Source organism: Rattus rattus, chromosome 17 (genome assembly GCF_011064425.1).
Source record: "Rattus rattus isolate New Zealand chromosome 17, Rrattus_CSIRO_v1, whole genome shotgun sequence".
NCBI lineage: Eukaryota > Metazoa > Chordata > Mammalia > Rodentia > Muridae > Rattus > Rattus rattus.
In genome coordinates this window covers 26,579,513-26,593,614 of record NC_046170.1, presented here as the reverse complement: position 1 = coordinate 26,593,614, position 14,102 = coordinate 26,579,513, and the positions used below count along the sequence as shown (strand labels likewise).

At 48.9% G+C, this 14,102-nt stretch overlaps 1 protein-coding gene across 1 annotated transcript in view; it reads right to left on the bottom strand.

Moving 5' to 3' along the window:
• Nucleotides 1–12,825: 12,825 nt before the first annotated feature.
• Tango6 (transport and golgi organization 6 homolog) overlaps nt 12,826–14,102 on the bottom strand; it is a 180,310-nt gene continuing 179,033 nt past the window's right edge. The window contains exon 18 of the mRNA XM_032887797.1: nt 12,826–13,459. Within this exon, the coding sequence (XP_032743688.1) occupies nt 13,283–13,459 (177 nt within the window). The 3' untranslated portion in view covers nt 12,826–13,282. The remainder of the gene's footprint in view (nt 13,460–14,102) is intronic.

Genomic DNA, 14,102 nt, shown 5'->3' with positions numbered 1-14,102 from the left:
TTTTAAAAAAAAATATTATTTATTTAATATATATGAGTGCACTGTAGTTGTCTTCAGGCACACCAGAAGAGGGCATCAGATCTCATTAGAGATGGTTGTGAGCCACCATGTGGTTGCCGGGAATTGAACTCAGGACCTCTGGAAGAGCAGTCAGAGCTCTAACCACTGAACAATCTCTTGAACTTCTTATCCTCTTTCAGAAGAGACAGATGAGGGCTACCACACCCAGTTTATTCACCAATGGGGACTGAATTCTGGTCTCTGTGCATGCTTTGTAAGCACTGAGTTCTATCCCCGATTCCAAAAAGTGTGCTCTTAAAGGCTGTTGAGACTGCTCATTGAGTGATGACACTTTGGACCAAACCTGAGTTCCAATCTCTGGGACTCACATGTTGGAAGGAGAAAGCCAGCTACACAAATCTTCCTCTGACCTCTACAAAATGAAATACATATCCACTATAAGTACATAGGTAAGATAGAAATAAAGGCTAGTGTTGACCCCACGTTGACTTGTGTGTTGAGCTTCCAGTGGTGTGAGGGGCCCTGCTATAGCCAGCAATGGAATCACAGAGAAGTAAACAGGATTGCTCAGGAGTCTGTCAGCTGTTCTGCGACCAGCTGTGACAGTAAACCTCAATGTCTCCATATTAGAACTGAGGTTAGAAGACTGTTCCAAAATACGCAGAGTCCTTGAGAGAGTACACAGCAAGCCACAGTCAGCCTCAGCCTGAGATGGCTTCCTTGGCCCATCCAGCTAGAGGATTCAGTCACAGGCAGATTCCAATTGGTGTTTAGATAAACAGTATCTTGTCTAGGTGTCATTACTGATCTTAGACCCCGGGGGCCACCCATGCCATGCCCAGAGGCATTAGAGTCAGGAGAAGCCAGTGTCTTATGGGTCCATTTGATCTTCCCTCCTCCCTCCCAGAGTTCCAATATGCAACATTCTAGATCAAGGAAAACAAGCTGGGAGTGGGCGGAGGTAAAATTGGGTGCACTGGCCTCATGGAAAGAAAATGGCCCATACAGAGGTTCATGCCCCTGTGGTGAGAAGGCAGCTTGGAGAAGCCAGAAATCTAGTCTTGTATGAGAAATCTCTTCATTTTTAAGTGTTAACAGCTAATTCAGATGTCGAACACAAACATTCCATAGGTCAGGCAAAATGTATCAGTCACTGATTGCCAATTCACTGCTTGTGAATCAACCTGTTTAGAGGCTCAAGGAATGGGACAGCCATCTTGAAAAGGTCCAGTTCTGTCCCCAGAGTGACTTCTCTGCACATTCCCTTTCCTGAAGCTGCTCCGGGGCCAGCTTGTGTGTGTTAGTTTCCAAGGCTCCAACTATGACCCATAGACTTCTTACCTCTCTGCTGGCTCTAGGGTGGGGCTAGTTCAGCACATCCTAGACCTTCCACAGAAACAGTGGGCCTAGATAGAACAGTCAGCACTCGGCCTATGCCAGCACACTTTGCTCCATTCTAAGTAGAATGTGCAGGACCAGGACCTGGTATGATCAAACAAATAAAAACTTTACCATTTTTTGTAAAGGCTGGCTGTGCCAGGGAGGATTTGCAGTAATTAGCATCCCGTTGAGGGTCCCGGTCTGCATTTATCCCTTCACTGCACAGTGGTACAGGGGCTGATAAATTCATGCCTGGAGTTTATCTCTGAGTACTAGGGATGTAGCAAGGGTTATCCATATCCAGTCACTTAGAAACGCGCATTCGGATGTGGGTGAATTGACTTTTGCAGGCACTAAGCCCCTCAATCTGGCTCAGAAGACTCATACCACACTCACTTAACACATGGGAAACTCCTCAGAGCAGAGCGGCCTCAGGCTAGGTGCCACAATGTAGGTTATCCACGTTGAAGACAAATCCACTTGCAAAATTAAGTTGTCCCAGTAGGCAGCTCATGACTGGATCCTTTCCTTCTTTCCTCATCCTGCCTATTTTTGAAGCAAGCTGTATTTTGTGTAGTTTCCCCAAACTCTTAGTGATATTTCTGACTCAGCCTTCGGAGTGCTGAGATGACGAGAGTCTGCCACACATCTGGTTATCATTAATGACGATGGGAGATCTAACTGGATGCAGTCAGGGGCATCAGAAGAGAGGTCTCTGTTGGCTAGAATGAACTAGATAGAGGTCCATGGAGAACATTCTAGCTAGGAAGACAAGCTGCCAGGAATGGGCTCTATGTTTGCAGAATGGCAAAGGGAGGCCTGGGTGAGACATCTACCCCAGCTGTGACTACTGATGGAGTCTGGTCACTCTGAAAAGAAGGTGGCTAGGGACACAGTGTGTGAGTTTAACATACCAAGTAAGGATTCTGGAGTTGTGCTAACAGGGAGACTGGGTCATGGGTAACATTTACTGGTAAGGATGAGAAACTGAGATCTAAGAGATCTGAGAGGTGAATAAGCCAGCAGAGGGCTGAGGGGCAGTGATGAGAACTGTGAGTGCTGCTTTCAGAAGGTGACAGTGTCACCTACTGTGGGCCCAGGATGAAGAATATTTAAAAAGAGATTTTCTCCAAGCTGTGGAGAAAATCTTTATTCGACTTAATTCAAACAAAAAATACTTTTAAAACAGCTTTTAGTCCCAGCTGCTTGAGAGGCTGAGGCAGGTGGATTACTTGACCCTGTGAACTCAAGACTAGGCTGAGCCAGGTGTAGTGGGGCGCGCCTTTAATCTCAGCATTCAGGAGGTAGGCACAGGCAGTTGTGTGAATTGAGGCCTGCCTGGTCTACATAGAGAGTTCCAGGATATCCAGGGCTAGAGATACTAGAGAAACTAGAGATACTAGAGAAACTAGAGATACTAGAGAACTAGAGAAACTAGAGATACTAGAGATATTCTGTCTCAAAAAATAAAAAGAAAGAAAATAAAACAATAAGAGAAAGAAAAGGAACAGCCTGGAGACATAGTAACTCTCTCATCTCTCCCCAGCCAATCAAACAGTAGCAGCGTGCTGTTTCCTCTCCTGGCTGAATGCGGCTTTCCTTCTCTTGAGGCAGTGTATGTCACAATTTTACTTAGCATATAATTCAGAGTGGAGAGCGTGTGCCTTGAGTACAGCGAAGCGGCTACCACCTGACAAAGCTGTGGTTTTGTAGCTCGCTCCTCTTGGGATGCCTTCCCTGCCTGGCTACAGTGGCAACTCCTGCCTCGGTGGGGAATTGCATTTGTTTTAAATTAAGTGCCCTTTTCTCTGCCGGTGGCCAGTCTTCCATGCAGCCTTGAAGATCAGGATTAGGTCATAGCAGACTGACGAAGGCTTTGTGCAGCCTCCTTTCCTTTCTGTCTTTTCCTGAAGGCGTGCCGTGGCACATGTGGGTCAGAGGACCACTTGTGAGAGTCAGTTTTCTCCTTCTACCATGTGTGTCCCCAGAGTCAAACTGAGGTCTGCCAGGTCTATCGAAAGCTCACAGCCCCAACGAGTCATTTCTAAATGGTTAGAATTCTGAGTTTAAAGACATCCCCTTCGGGCTGGAGAGATGGCTCAGTGGTTAAGAGCACTGACTGCTCTTCCAGAGGTCCTGAGTTCAATTCCCAGCAACCACATGGTGGCTCACAGCCATCTGTAATGAGATCTGATGCCCTCTTCTGGTGCATCTGAAGACAACTACAGTGTACTTATATATAATAAATAAATAAATCTTTAAAAAAAATAAATAAAGACATCCCTTCTATGCTGGAACCAGGTGAGTGAGAAAGGCTTCAAAACCTCAGAAGCAACAGAGCCTGGAGCCCAGAGTTTTAGATATAGCAGCAGAAACCCTGCGTGGCTGGTGATATGGAGATCTCCCCACTGTTCTTTGAGGAGTTGGCAGGGGAGGGGGTTTGTTGAGTTATGCCAGCTCTCCAGGCACGTGAGAACCACAGGAGGATACCAGGCTGCCTGGTACACACCAGCCGCTCAGAGCCTCCGTGCCCCTCCCTGCAGAATTTCACAGGGATCCAAGATAAGGGATGGACAGTGTCTTAGTTAGCGTTTCTATTTCTGTGATAAAATACCATGAACAAAAGTAACTCTGGAGAGAAGGGTTTATTTCAGCTTACCCCTCTCGGGACATTCTCCATCATGGAGAGGTCAGTGCAGGAACCTGGAGGCAGGAGCCTAGAGGGATGGCTTGCTCTTCAAGGCTCGCACAAGTTATTTCCTTACAGACTCCAGCATCACTTGCCACCCACCAGGCTTACCTACAGGCCATCTGAGAGGCACTGTCTCCACTGGGGCGGCTCTTTACAGACGGCTTGTGTGGCTTGTGTTAGATGGACAAACAGCAACCATCAGGGCAGAGCATGCTGAACAGAGGCTCCAGGAGTCTCCCAGAAGGTAGCTTTCCCTAAAGAGGTTTTGTACCCAAGAGTCTTTCTCCTTTGGGAGAAAGGAACTCCATTCAAGTGGCTGTGTATACATCCCCACACATACATACACATAACTTCCTGTGACACCAGGTGGACACACACACATACTTCCCCAGACCTTCATGGTACAAACCCCTGTGAGCAGTCAGCCTCTCAGATCATTTGGTTCATGTTACTGGAACACCATGTTCAAGTGTCTTGGTGGTGGTGGTTTTTGCTATACCAGGGATTGAACCCAGCCAAGACCTTACACATGCAGGGCAAAGGCTCTACCACTAAGCTGTAGCTTTGGTTCATCAGTTCTAACTTTTATGATGCTGGCACTTGCTTCAGAGCAGTGTTTATCACTGTCATGGGGAGGTCTAAAACTGAACCATTCAAAAGCATCCGGAGAGAACTAAGGGCAATTGGTATCCCCATGGCTGTGTGTAAATGGACTCCTCAAAAATCAGACCTCTTGCAGCAGACTTAGAGAGAGAAAGAGAGAGCGTACACACACACACACACACACACACACACACACACACACACACACACATACACACACACACCAATGCAGTGGCTCCTCCTGTCTGTCATAAATTAGATTTTTTTTAAAGCCCCTGGGACTTTTTTAAAAACACTAATGGCTGGAACCCATTCCAGATCAATTTTCTCCAAGCCATTGGGGTAGGCCCCGGGCTTGAATATTTTACATTTCCCAAGTGACTCTATTATACACCCAGGGTTGAGTGCACGTCCCAAGAGTTCTCCTTGGCTGAGGTTATTTGTAAGGGCATTTCGTGCACCAGTAAGCGAGTGAGAGCCAGCCACCCTGGCTGTGTGCTCCAGAGCCCGGAAGAACAATGCAGCCCCCTTGTCCTCTGGCACAACCATCCTTAATGATAGGCACATTTTGAACTGACCGACCTAAAGAGAGACAAAACAAGCAAGTGAACAACCTGAGACCAACAGTGAGGGCTGCAGGGGTGGATCCTCAAGAGTGCACACGGCCTGTGGAGGTTTGAAGATGCTTGGTCCAGGGAGTGGCACTGTTAGGAGGTGTGACCTTGTTGGAGTAGGTGTGTCACTGTGGGTGTGGGCTTTAAGACCCTCATCCTAGCAGCCTAAAAGCCAGTCTAATCCTAGCAGCCTTCAGATAAATATGTAGTGCTCTCAGCCCCTCCCTTGATGATGTAGACTGAACCTCAGAACCAGTAAGCCAGCCCCAAATAAATGGCCTCTGTAAGAGTTGCCTTGGTCATGGTGTCTCTTAACAGCAGTAAAATCCTAACTAGAGCACTGCCCTTCCAAAGGACCTAGGTTTATTCCCAGCACCTGCGCCTGTCTGTAGCCCAGTTCCAGGAGACTGGATGCTGTCTGCTGCACTGCGGTATGCGTGTGATGTCCATGCAGCTGACGCAGCCATAAATATTAACTGAATTAAAAACCTAAAAATATATAAAAACAGCGAGTCCAGAGCCAGAAGGAAGACAGTAGAAAGGATGTGCATTTGGGCTGGTGATCAGGAAGGCCAGAGAGAAGCACCAGAACAGGACAGGAAGGCCGTCTCAGGGCCACCTAAAGTAGGGCTCCAACAACTTTTCCGTAGGCAGAGCGCTGCCTGCTTTTTTCCTAGCAGTCGGGAAAGAAGCCAGTGCTTCCGGGAGCATCGGGGCTACTCAACCAACCTTTGGTAACTTTGAGGGACTGCACCACAGGACATCTGTACACTGGGGGATTACTTGACCCAAAGGACGGGTGAAGTGTGGTCTCCAGAGGCTCATGAGAGAGTGATTTACACGGACCTGGAATTGGCCATGGGGGAAATAGCTACTTGACTGATTCAAGGGCTCTAGTTTTGGAAATCTCTGAATAAGACTTTTTGGTGGGGGTGAGGGTGGGGAAATTATTTCACCCCAGTTCCTTGACTATCAGCATTAACTTTTTCTTTTCAGGTAAAAACAACCTAACTTTCCAGCTCACCCCTCTGCCATTCTCTCACGCTGTTACAGGGCCATTCTCTCACGCTGTTACAGGGCCCCATGCAGCCTACACTGGCCTTGAACTCATATAGCAAGAGAAGACTAAATTCCTGATCCTCCTGCCTCTTCCTCTCAAGAGTGGGGCTTACAGGCCTGTACTAACACATCTGGCTCAGGTTGGCCTTTCTTTAAGATTCATATTGTGCTGTAGGTTTTGAAGTTCTGAGAATGGTGTGTGGTCCAGTAACCGTCTGTGCATTGTGTATATCCGGGAAGTTCTTGCTAGAGGCTCTCAAGCGCAGAATGGCTTTGTTCTCCAGCACCAGGTGGCTACCTATGCGTGTGATGACTAGGGCTGCACCCCAGAAAAGCCCCACCCAAAGCACTATTCTGAGCTGGCTTCAGCTCCTAAGGTACACAGTGAAGATGAAGCATTATGTCACTGAATAAACCACTTAAAGGCCCCGGAGTTTTCCAGGTCCCCAGAAGGGAGGCTCCCAGGGCCCCCTGCACTGCAGGCTGCCTACTCTTGAATAACTCCTGCGACTTCAGCTTTCTGCAGCTGCTCAGCCCCCAGGAGAAGGGTTTTCTAGCTCTCCCCACCTTTGCCCCTCAGTTCTTTGCTCTTCTGTCTTCTGGGTGCAGAATTTGCCTCTTTGAAGCTGGGTGTGTGGTGAACGTCTGTAATCCCAGCACTTGGGAGGTGGAGACAAGAGGAGCAGTCGTTCAAGACCAGCCACAGCTACATAGCAAGTTTGAAGACAGTGTGGCTACGTGAGACCTTGTTTCACAAAGCACAGCAACAAAGCCAAAACCAATCGATAGACAGAAAACCCGCTCACCTCTCTGGATCTTATTCCCCTTCTCCAAAAGAAAACTGCTCACCTACCATAGTTTCCTCTCTAACGGAATGGCTTCTTTTACAGCTACGAATATGGAATAGTTTAAGTATCTTGCAAGGGATAGCAATTAAAAATGACCCATTGTCTTGGGCTAGACAGATGGCTCAGTGGTTAAGAACACTATCTTTCGGGGTTGGGGATTTAGCTCAGCGGTAGAGCGCTTGCCTAGCAAGCGCAAGGCCCTGGGTTTCGGTCCCCAGCTCCGGAAAAAAAAAAAAAGAACACTATTTTTCTTGCAGAGGGCCTGGGCTTAGCTCCCGAATCAGGCAGCTCATAACTGTCAGTAACTCCAGTTCTAGGGTCTCTATGCATATGGTGCACATACACACATGCAGGTAAAATGCACACACACTCCCCTCCCCCCACCTTTTCTCTTTCTCCCATTCTTTTCCCCACCTTCTCTCCCTCACCCTCCCCTGACAAATCCATCATCATATTAAAAATAAATTCCGAGAACTAGGGCTCCTTACGGGACACGAAAGGGTTCACCAACCTTCACAAAGGAACACTTGCTAAGTCCTTTCCTTTTTTGACACTGGGTGGCCCTTAAGTCACAGAGATCCTCCTGCCTCTATGTCTCAACTGCTGGGCTTGTACGCTTGTGCTGCCATGCCCAGCATGCTACATTTTTCTTGGTTTGTATACTTGTAGTTTGACTCCCAGAGGGGCAGTATTAGCACTGTTATCTAAGCACTCCATAAAAAGTGGATAAAAGCCACCAATGTATGTATGGAATATGTTGAACGGGATATATACACTAGTGTGTGCATGTGCGTACAGTCTGTGTGTGCATGTACAGATGTGTCTGAGGCAGAGGTTGATGTTGGTGTCTTCCTTTATTGCTCCGTGGCCAGCCCGTGGCTCCTCAGTACCCAGCAGGTGAAGCTGAGCACAGGAGGGGACAAACGCAGAGGAGGTCAGCTAGCTGGACTAGTCCTATCAGGCCAGTGCTGGGCTCAACAGAGACCCTGCTCAATCTACACGGTGGAGCCATCAAGGAAGGCACCTGATATCAGTCTCTGGTCTTCACATGTGCACCTGCACACATACACATACATGGAGAAAGAGCTGCAGGAACCACACACCAATTTGTCTGTGGCAGTCTTGGGGTAAGTGGAGGTGTGACTGGGGAGTTTCCTCTTACATGGACATTAAAGTCCTCTTCCTCCTCCTCTTCCTCCTCTTGGACAGTCTTCCTATGTAGCCTTGGCTAGCCTGGGGCTCACTATACAGGCCAGAATTGCCTCAAATTTAGAGAAATCTGTCTGCTTCAGTGGAGTGCTGGGATTAAAGGCATGTGCCACCATGCCTGGCAAGACTAAATGTATAATCCACATACCATATGCCCTCTCAGAGTGCACACAGAAGCAGCTAGGCATCACCCACCACCTCAGCACCTGCCCCAAGTAACACACTTCCTCCAACAAGGCCATATCTACTGATCCCCTGTAAACAGTTCAAGTGGAGATCAAGTATTCCAACAGATGACCTCTGAGGGCCATTCTCTGTCAAACCACCACAGGGTCTGGGTGTGTAACACTCGAGTTTACTTTTCAAATTTATGACCGTGATATCTCTCTTTCTCTGTCTTTTTCCTTCCCTCTCCAAGTCTCTTCCACTAATGTCTATGTGGTGTGTGTGTGTGTGTGTGTGTGTGTGTGTGTGTGGTGTACTGGGCATTAAACCTAGGCCTCATGCATGCCAGGGAAGCCCTCTAATGGGAGCTATACTCCCAATGTGAAGGTTTTTACTTTAGTGGAGAAGCAGCTCCAGCAGTATCTAGCAGTATCCGTGGTATTTCATGGACATCTTCCAAGGTACTAAGTGGTACCTTGGCCAGGACAGACAAGGCCTGGAGCTAAAAGTCCCCCAGGCGGGGATCCTGCAACCTCACTGCCCAAACTGAAGGAACAAAGCAACTGATATTTCGACTCTGTGGTTTTTGGAGACCACAGATGGTCACCTCAGGGAAGGGCAGAAAGGAAGCTTTGGAGATCACAGAGCTACTGGGTCACTAAGAGGAGCTGTGGGAGGGACCAGGGATGACCCTCGAATGCTAAGAGGGCACAGTCCCTCCTAGGGTCTGAGGGCCTGGCTTCCCTTCTCCCTGGCAGTATGTGTGCAGAGCACAGCCTGAGCTGGCAAAGAGGCTGCAGTCCAGACACAGAGCGCAGCCAGACTCACTCCCAGCCCCCAAGCGAAGCGGACACTGAGCTCTGAGCAGAGTGGTGCATGAACTCTGAGCTGCAGCACACTGCAGTGAGGCTCGCATGTGACTCAGCACAAGCCTGCAGCAGGACATGGCCAGGCCCTGGAGGTCATGGCCACTGCGGGGCGCAGGGAAGACAGCCACCCAGCGAGGTAAAGGTGGCTAGCTCTCAACACCCATTCAGGACGCAGCTGCCATTTCTACCCTAGCGTCACAGAAACCCTGGCTGTGGCGAAGTACAGAGCTAGCTCTGGTTTTAACAGGTCAGCCAGGTGGGTCAGCTCCCAGCTTATTCCAGCAAACTAACCGACTTCCCCTGTCAGAGCCACCCTGCCGATCCCGCAGCACTTCACTCTGAGGTAAAGGGACAGGACAGGGTGGCTGGAGGGCCCTGGTTGGAGGACTCTGGCAGGTGCACACACTTGCCCTCCTCTTTCTGTTGTTGGAGGAGCAAACTGAAGCCAAACTGCGTGAGGATGGGGGTGGCGGTGGGGGTGGGGCAGATAGAGCGGGATCTGCCTGCTGCTTTCTTGTGATTGAGGAGAAAATAGAAAAAGGACTGTGCATGGTTATATTTATTTCCAATTTTACCACACGTACCACATTAGCTTCACAGCACTTTCCAGAAACAAGCTGAAGGAAGCAGCTTCAGGCAGAAATCGGTCTGTGCTGCCTCCTTTGTTTAGTGAACCTCTGCCTGCACCCCCCGCCCTAGGACAGCTTTCCTCTTACTCTGTCTGGACCCCAGCTTTTCCTCAAGCCTCTCTTTCTGGGGCTTTGCGCCCGCTCTTCCCTTTCCCTGAGATCTTCCTGTGGCTATGTGGTCGGCCCTTCCTCTCCCAGAAGACTTTCACAGTTCCCCGGGGCCAGGCCACTGTACCTCAACTCCCAGAAGTTCTCACCAGGGCCATTCACCGTCCTCACGGACTCATTTTTCCTGCAACTTTAACAGAAAATGTTTCATTACCTTCATTTACTGGGGAGGGGTGCTTTGCCATGGTGTGTGTGGAAGTCAGAGGCCAACCTGAGGGAGTCGGGCCTTTCCTTCGATCACGTGGATCCTGGGATTTGAACTCAGGCCCTCAGGGTTGGCAGTGACAGATGTGGGATGGAAGGACTAAAAGGGGAAGAAGAGGACGGCCCTTTTGCCATTTGTTTTCAGGGCTGGGGACTGAGTGTGGGGCCTCACATAGGCTGAGCACTGCTGCTGCCTCCCACAGAGGTAGGGATACTCCTGCCCTCTCCGCTTCCCTTTTCAGACAGGCCCTCAGAGTTTCCATGAACTCACTGCAGCCCAGGCTCGTCACCCTCCTGTCTCCACTCCCCAGTAGCTGGGCTTACAGGTCTGTGTCACCAGGTCCAGGCAGAATTCTGGACCTTTAAAAATTTACGTTTGTGGGCTGGGGATTTAGCTCAGTGGTAGAGCGCTTGCCTAGCAAGCACAAGGCCCTGGGTTCGGTCCCCAGCTCCGAAAAAAAGAAAAAAGAAATTTACGTTTGTGCTTTTCCTATCCCATTGCTTTCTTTCCTTCAAGCTTTTCATTCAGAAACATAATATGCACATGAATAAATTTATAATAAAAATTATAACTGAGACAGTGTCTCCTATTGTTCAGGTTAGCTATGTAGCTAAGGATGGCTCTGAACTTACGATCCTTTTGCCTTTATGTCCAAAGTGCTGGAATTACAGGTCTACACCATGGTGTCTGACTTTTGAGGTACTGGGGATTGAATCCAGTGCTGTGTGTGTGTTAGGCAAGCATCACACCAGCTGAGTGACAGCTTCCTTCAGCCCCTAGGAGTTCACTTTTTTCAGATAGCATTCCACACTGTGATCCAAGCTGTCTTAGAACTCACTATGCAGCCCGCATCTGACTCTGAACTCACTAGAACCCTCCTGTCTCTGCCTCGTGAGTGCTATAGTTATAAGCATTGACTGCCATGCCTGACTTAGAAGAGTTATTTGACAGTCCTTAATAAAAGGTCATGCCCACAAGAGTTACACTAAATAATGTTCCCTTTGGATTTCATAATGAAGTCAGGAAGAAAAAAGTTACTCTCTCAAATTGAGCACATCAAAATCAACAAAATCAAATACTTTAAGTGTTTTGGTAAGTAGTTCAAACTTAGAGGCAATTTATACACAGAGATAAAGGGACTAAGGCTCTGAGGAACATATGTGGTTAGATGGTGAAGATCTTCAAAGTCATCAATGAACATCCTCAAAACTAGAGCGCACTGATGTAAATGCAGTGGACAACTGCATAACAGACTCAACCTGCATGTCTGAAGCAGGCCGTATCTTTTACAAATACATATATAACTTAACAATTATTTTTAATTACATGTCTGTGTGTGGGTATGGACATGTGAGTGCTGGTGTTCTCAAGACCCAGAGATGTCAGTCCCCCAGAGCTGGACTCATAGGCCCTTGTGAGGTCTTCATGTGCGTCCTGGGAACTAACCTGGCATCCTCCGCAGTTCGCACTCTTAACCGGTGAGCATCTCTCCAGCCTTCGGTTCTATGTACTCCAAAGGCCAGGAAACCGCGTCTTAAGCTCCAACCCTGATTTTATAGACATTCTTGATTTGAAAAATATACACTAATATTGCTACCCTAGCTGAATAGAAATATTCTTTTAAAACATTCAAGGACCTTTGTTCTAATTTTTTTGAGACAGGGTTTTTCTGTGTAGTTTTGGCAGAAATCCCCCCTCTCCCTCCTGAGTGCTGGGATCAAAGGTGTGCACCACGACACGACAGACAGCTGCCTTGCTTGATCCTTTGCTCGGTATCCGGCCTTGTAACAGGGGCTGACACCTTTCTGGGGATGAGGAAGGCTGAGCTGAGAAGGCTGTGTAATCTGGCATCCTCTGACCAGGCAGGAGCCCCTGAATGTCAGCACCACAGTCACTTGCATTGTCAGTCTGAGTTCTGCTGCCTTTAGGTCAGGACACCCCAGACAGTGGAGATAGAGTCCTGTGACAAAGTTCCATACTTATCTCTGTGACACCGAGGAGCAATGAACACCAAAGTAGTCTTATAGAAGTGTACAACAGAGTGGCTTATCTGAGGCAGCAGTTTCTTCCTTTTCCTGTGTGTCCATGTGGGTGAAGCTGCACACACACTGTGCGTGTGTGTGTGTGTGTGTGTGTGTGTGTGTGTGTGTGTGTGTGTAGGCCAGAGGACAACTTTGGGTGCTTTTTCCCAGAAGGCACTGCCGCCACGCCCCCCTTTTTTGAGAAAGGTGGGGGGCTCTCTTGTTGGCTTAGATTGGCCAGTGAACCTTCCAGACGCACCTTCTCTGCACCACCCCCAACTAGGATGGCAGGCACAAGCAGCATCTTTAGAGGAGGCAGGGGAGCAGAAGATTCACACTGGCTGATCATTCCAGCCAAGGTAACTTTATTCTTTTGTGTGTGTTTGTTTAAGCAATGCTTAGCCCTCCACACAGCTGCACACCCAGATGATAGCTTTACCTGCTTCTCATCGCAGGCAGAATCACCTCACTGAAAGAGTAGCAAGATGGGGCCTGGGGGTGGGGCAGCCTCTCCAGCCAGAAGGAAGAAAATGCTCCACAGTTATACACACATCTCTAATGGCTCAGGACGATGACGAGTGTACTCATTAGATGGAAGTCACCCTTCTCCCTGCATGTGCTTTGGGCCAATGAAGAGTGACCAAATGGATGTTCTAGAAAGGTAGCCCTGAACTCCCAAGTGACCAGCACCGTACGGCCTGCAGCAAGGAGGTGGTGGGGACACCTGCTGGGAGGCGTGTGCCCACTGCTCTGACCACGTGGCTTCCCCCTGCCTTCTTCCATGTTCTGTGAGCCAGGTCTATGGCAGGACCACGATCTTCTTCTCCAGCTTCTGGGGTGGGAATAGGAAGTTCCTCATGATCTCATCCAGCTCCTCCAGGGCCAGCTGGGCCTGTATCTTGGCAACGTCATCAGGTTCCAAACGCACCACGTGCTTCAGCAGGTGATAGAGATCCTTGAGGACGTCGCTCAGCACCTGGATTGAGAGACAGGGCCGTGACCACATGTCTACTGGGAAGCAATCTCTGGCTTCCTTGGGAAAATAACACAGGGAGGGAGCTGGCTGTGCCCCATGGAGGATTCCTTTGTGGTTTGTACCCGCAACACCTGACTATGGATTTTTAGGCTGCACATCATTATTTCCAGACCCTAGACCCTCCTCTTCAGTCAAAGGATCACAAAAGCCTCAGGGCAACGGCAGCCAAGACGACGTGGGTATAGATGTTTCTAGAGCAACTGACTGCTTGCATTTTCCTCAGGGCCTCTGTGAGCACGTATAAGCTCACATATGGGAGTCAGCTCTCTCTGCAGTGTGGATCCTGAGGGTAGAACTGAGGCAAAGGCTCGATGGTAACAGCCCTTACCACTGCTCCAGCTCACTACCCTCTTGTTCCTCTCTGACAGACTGGCATGGGCTCCCCATGCCTCCTCCTCCTGAGGGGTAGAGCTAGGTTTGGTCTAGGTTAAGATTTTTGTTACGGCGCTGGTCATAGTGGCACAGAACTTTAATCCCAGCACTCAGGGGCTGGAGAGATGGCTCAGAGTTAAGTTAAGAGCAATGTCTGTTCTTCAGAGGTCCTGAGTTCAATTCCCAGCAACCACATGGTGGCTCATAGCCA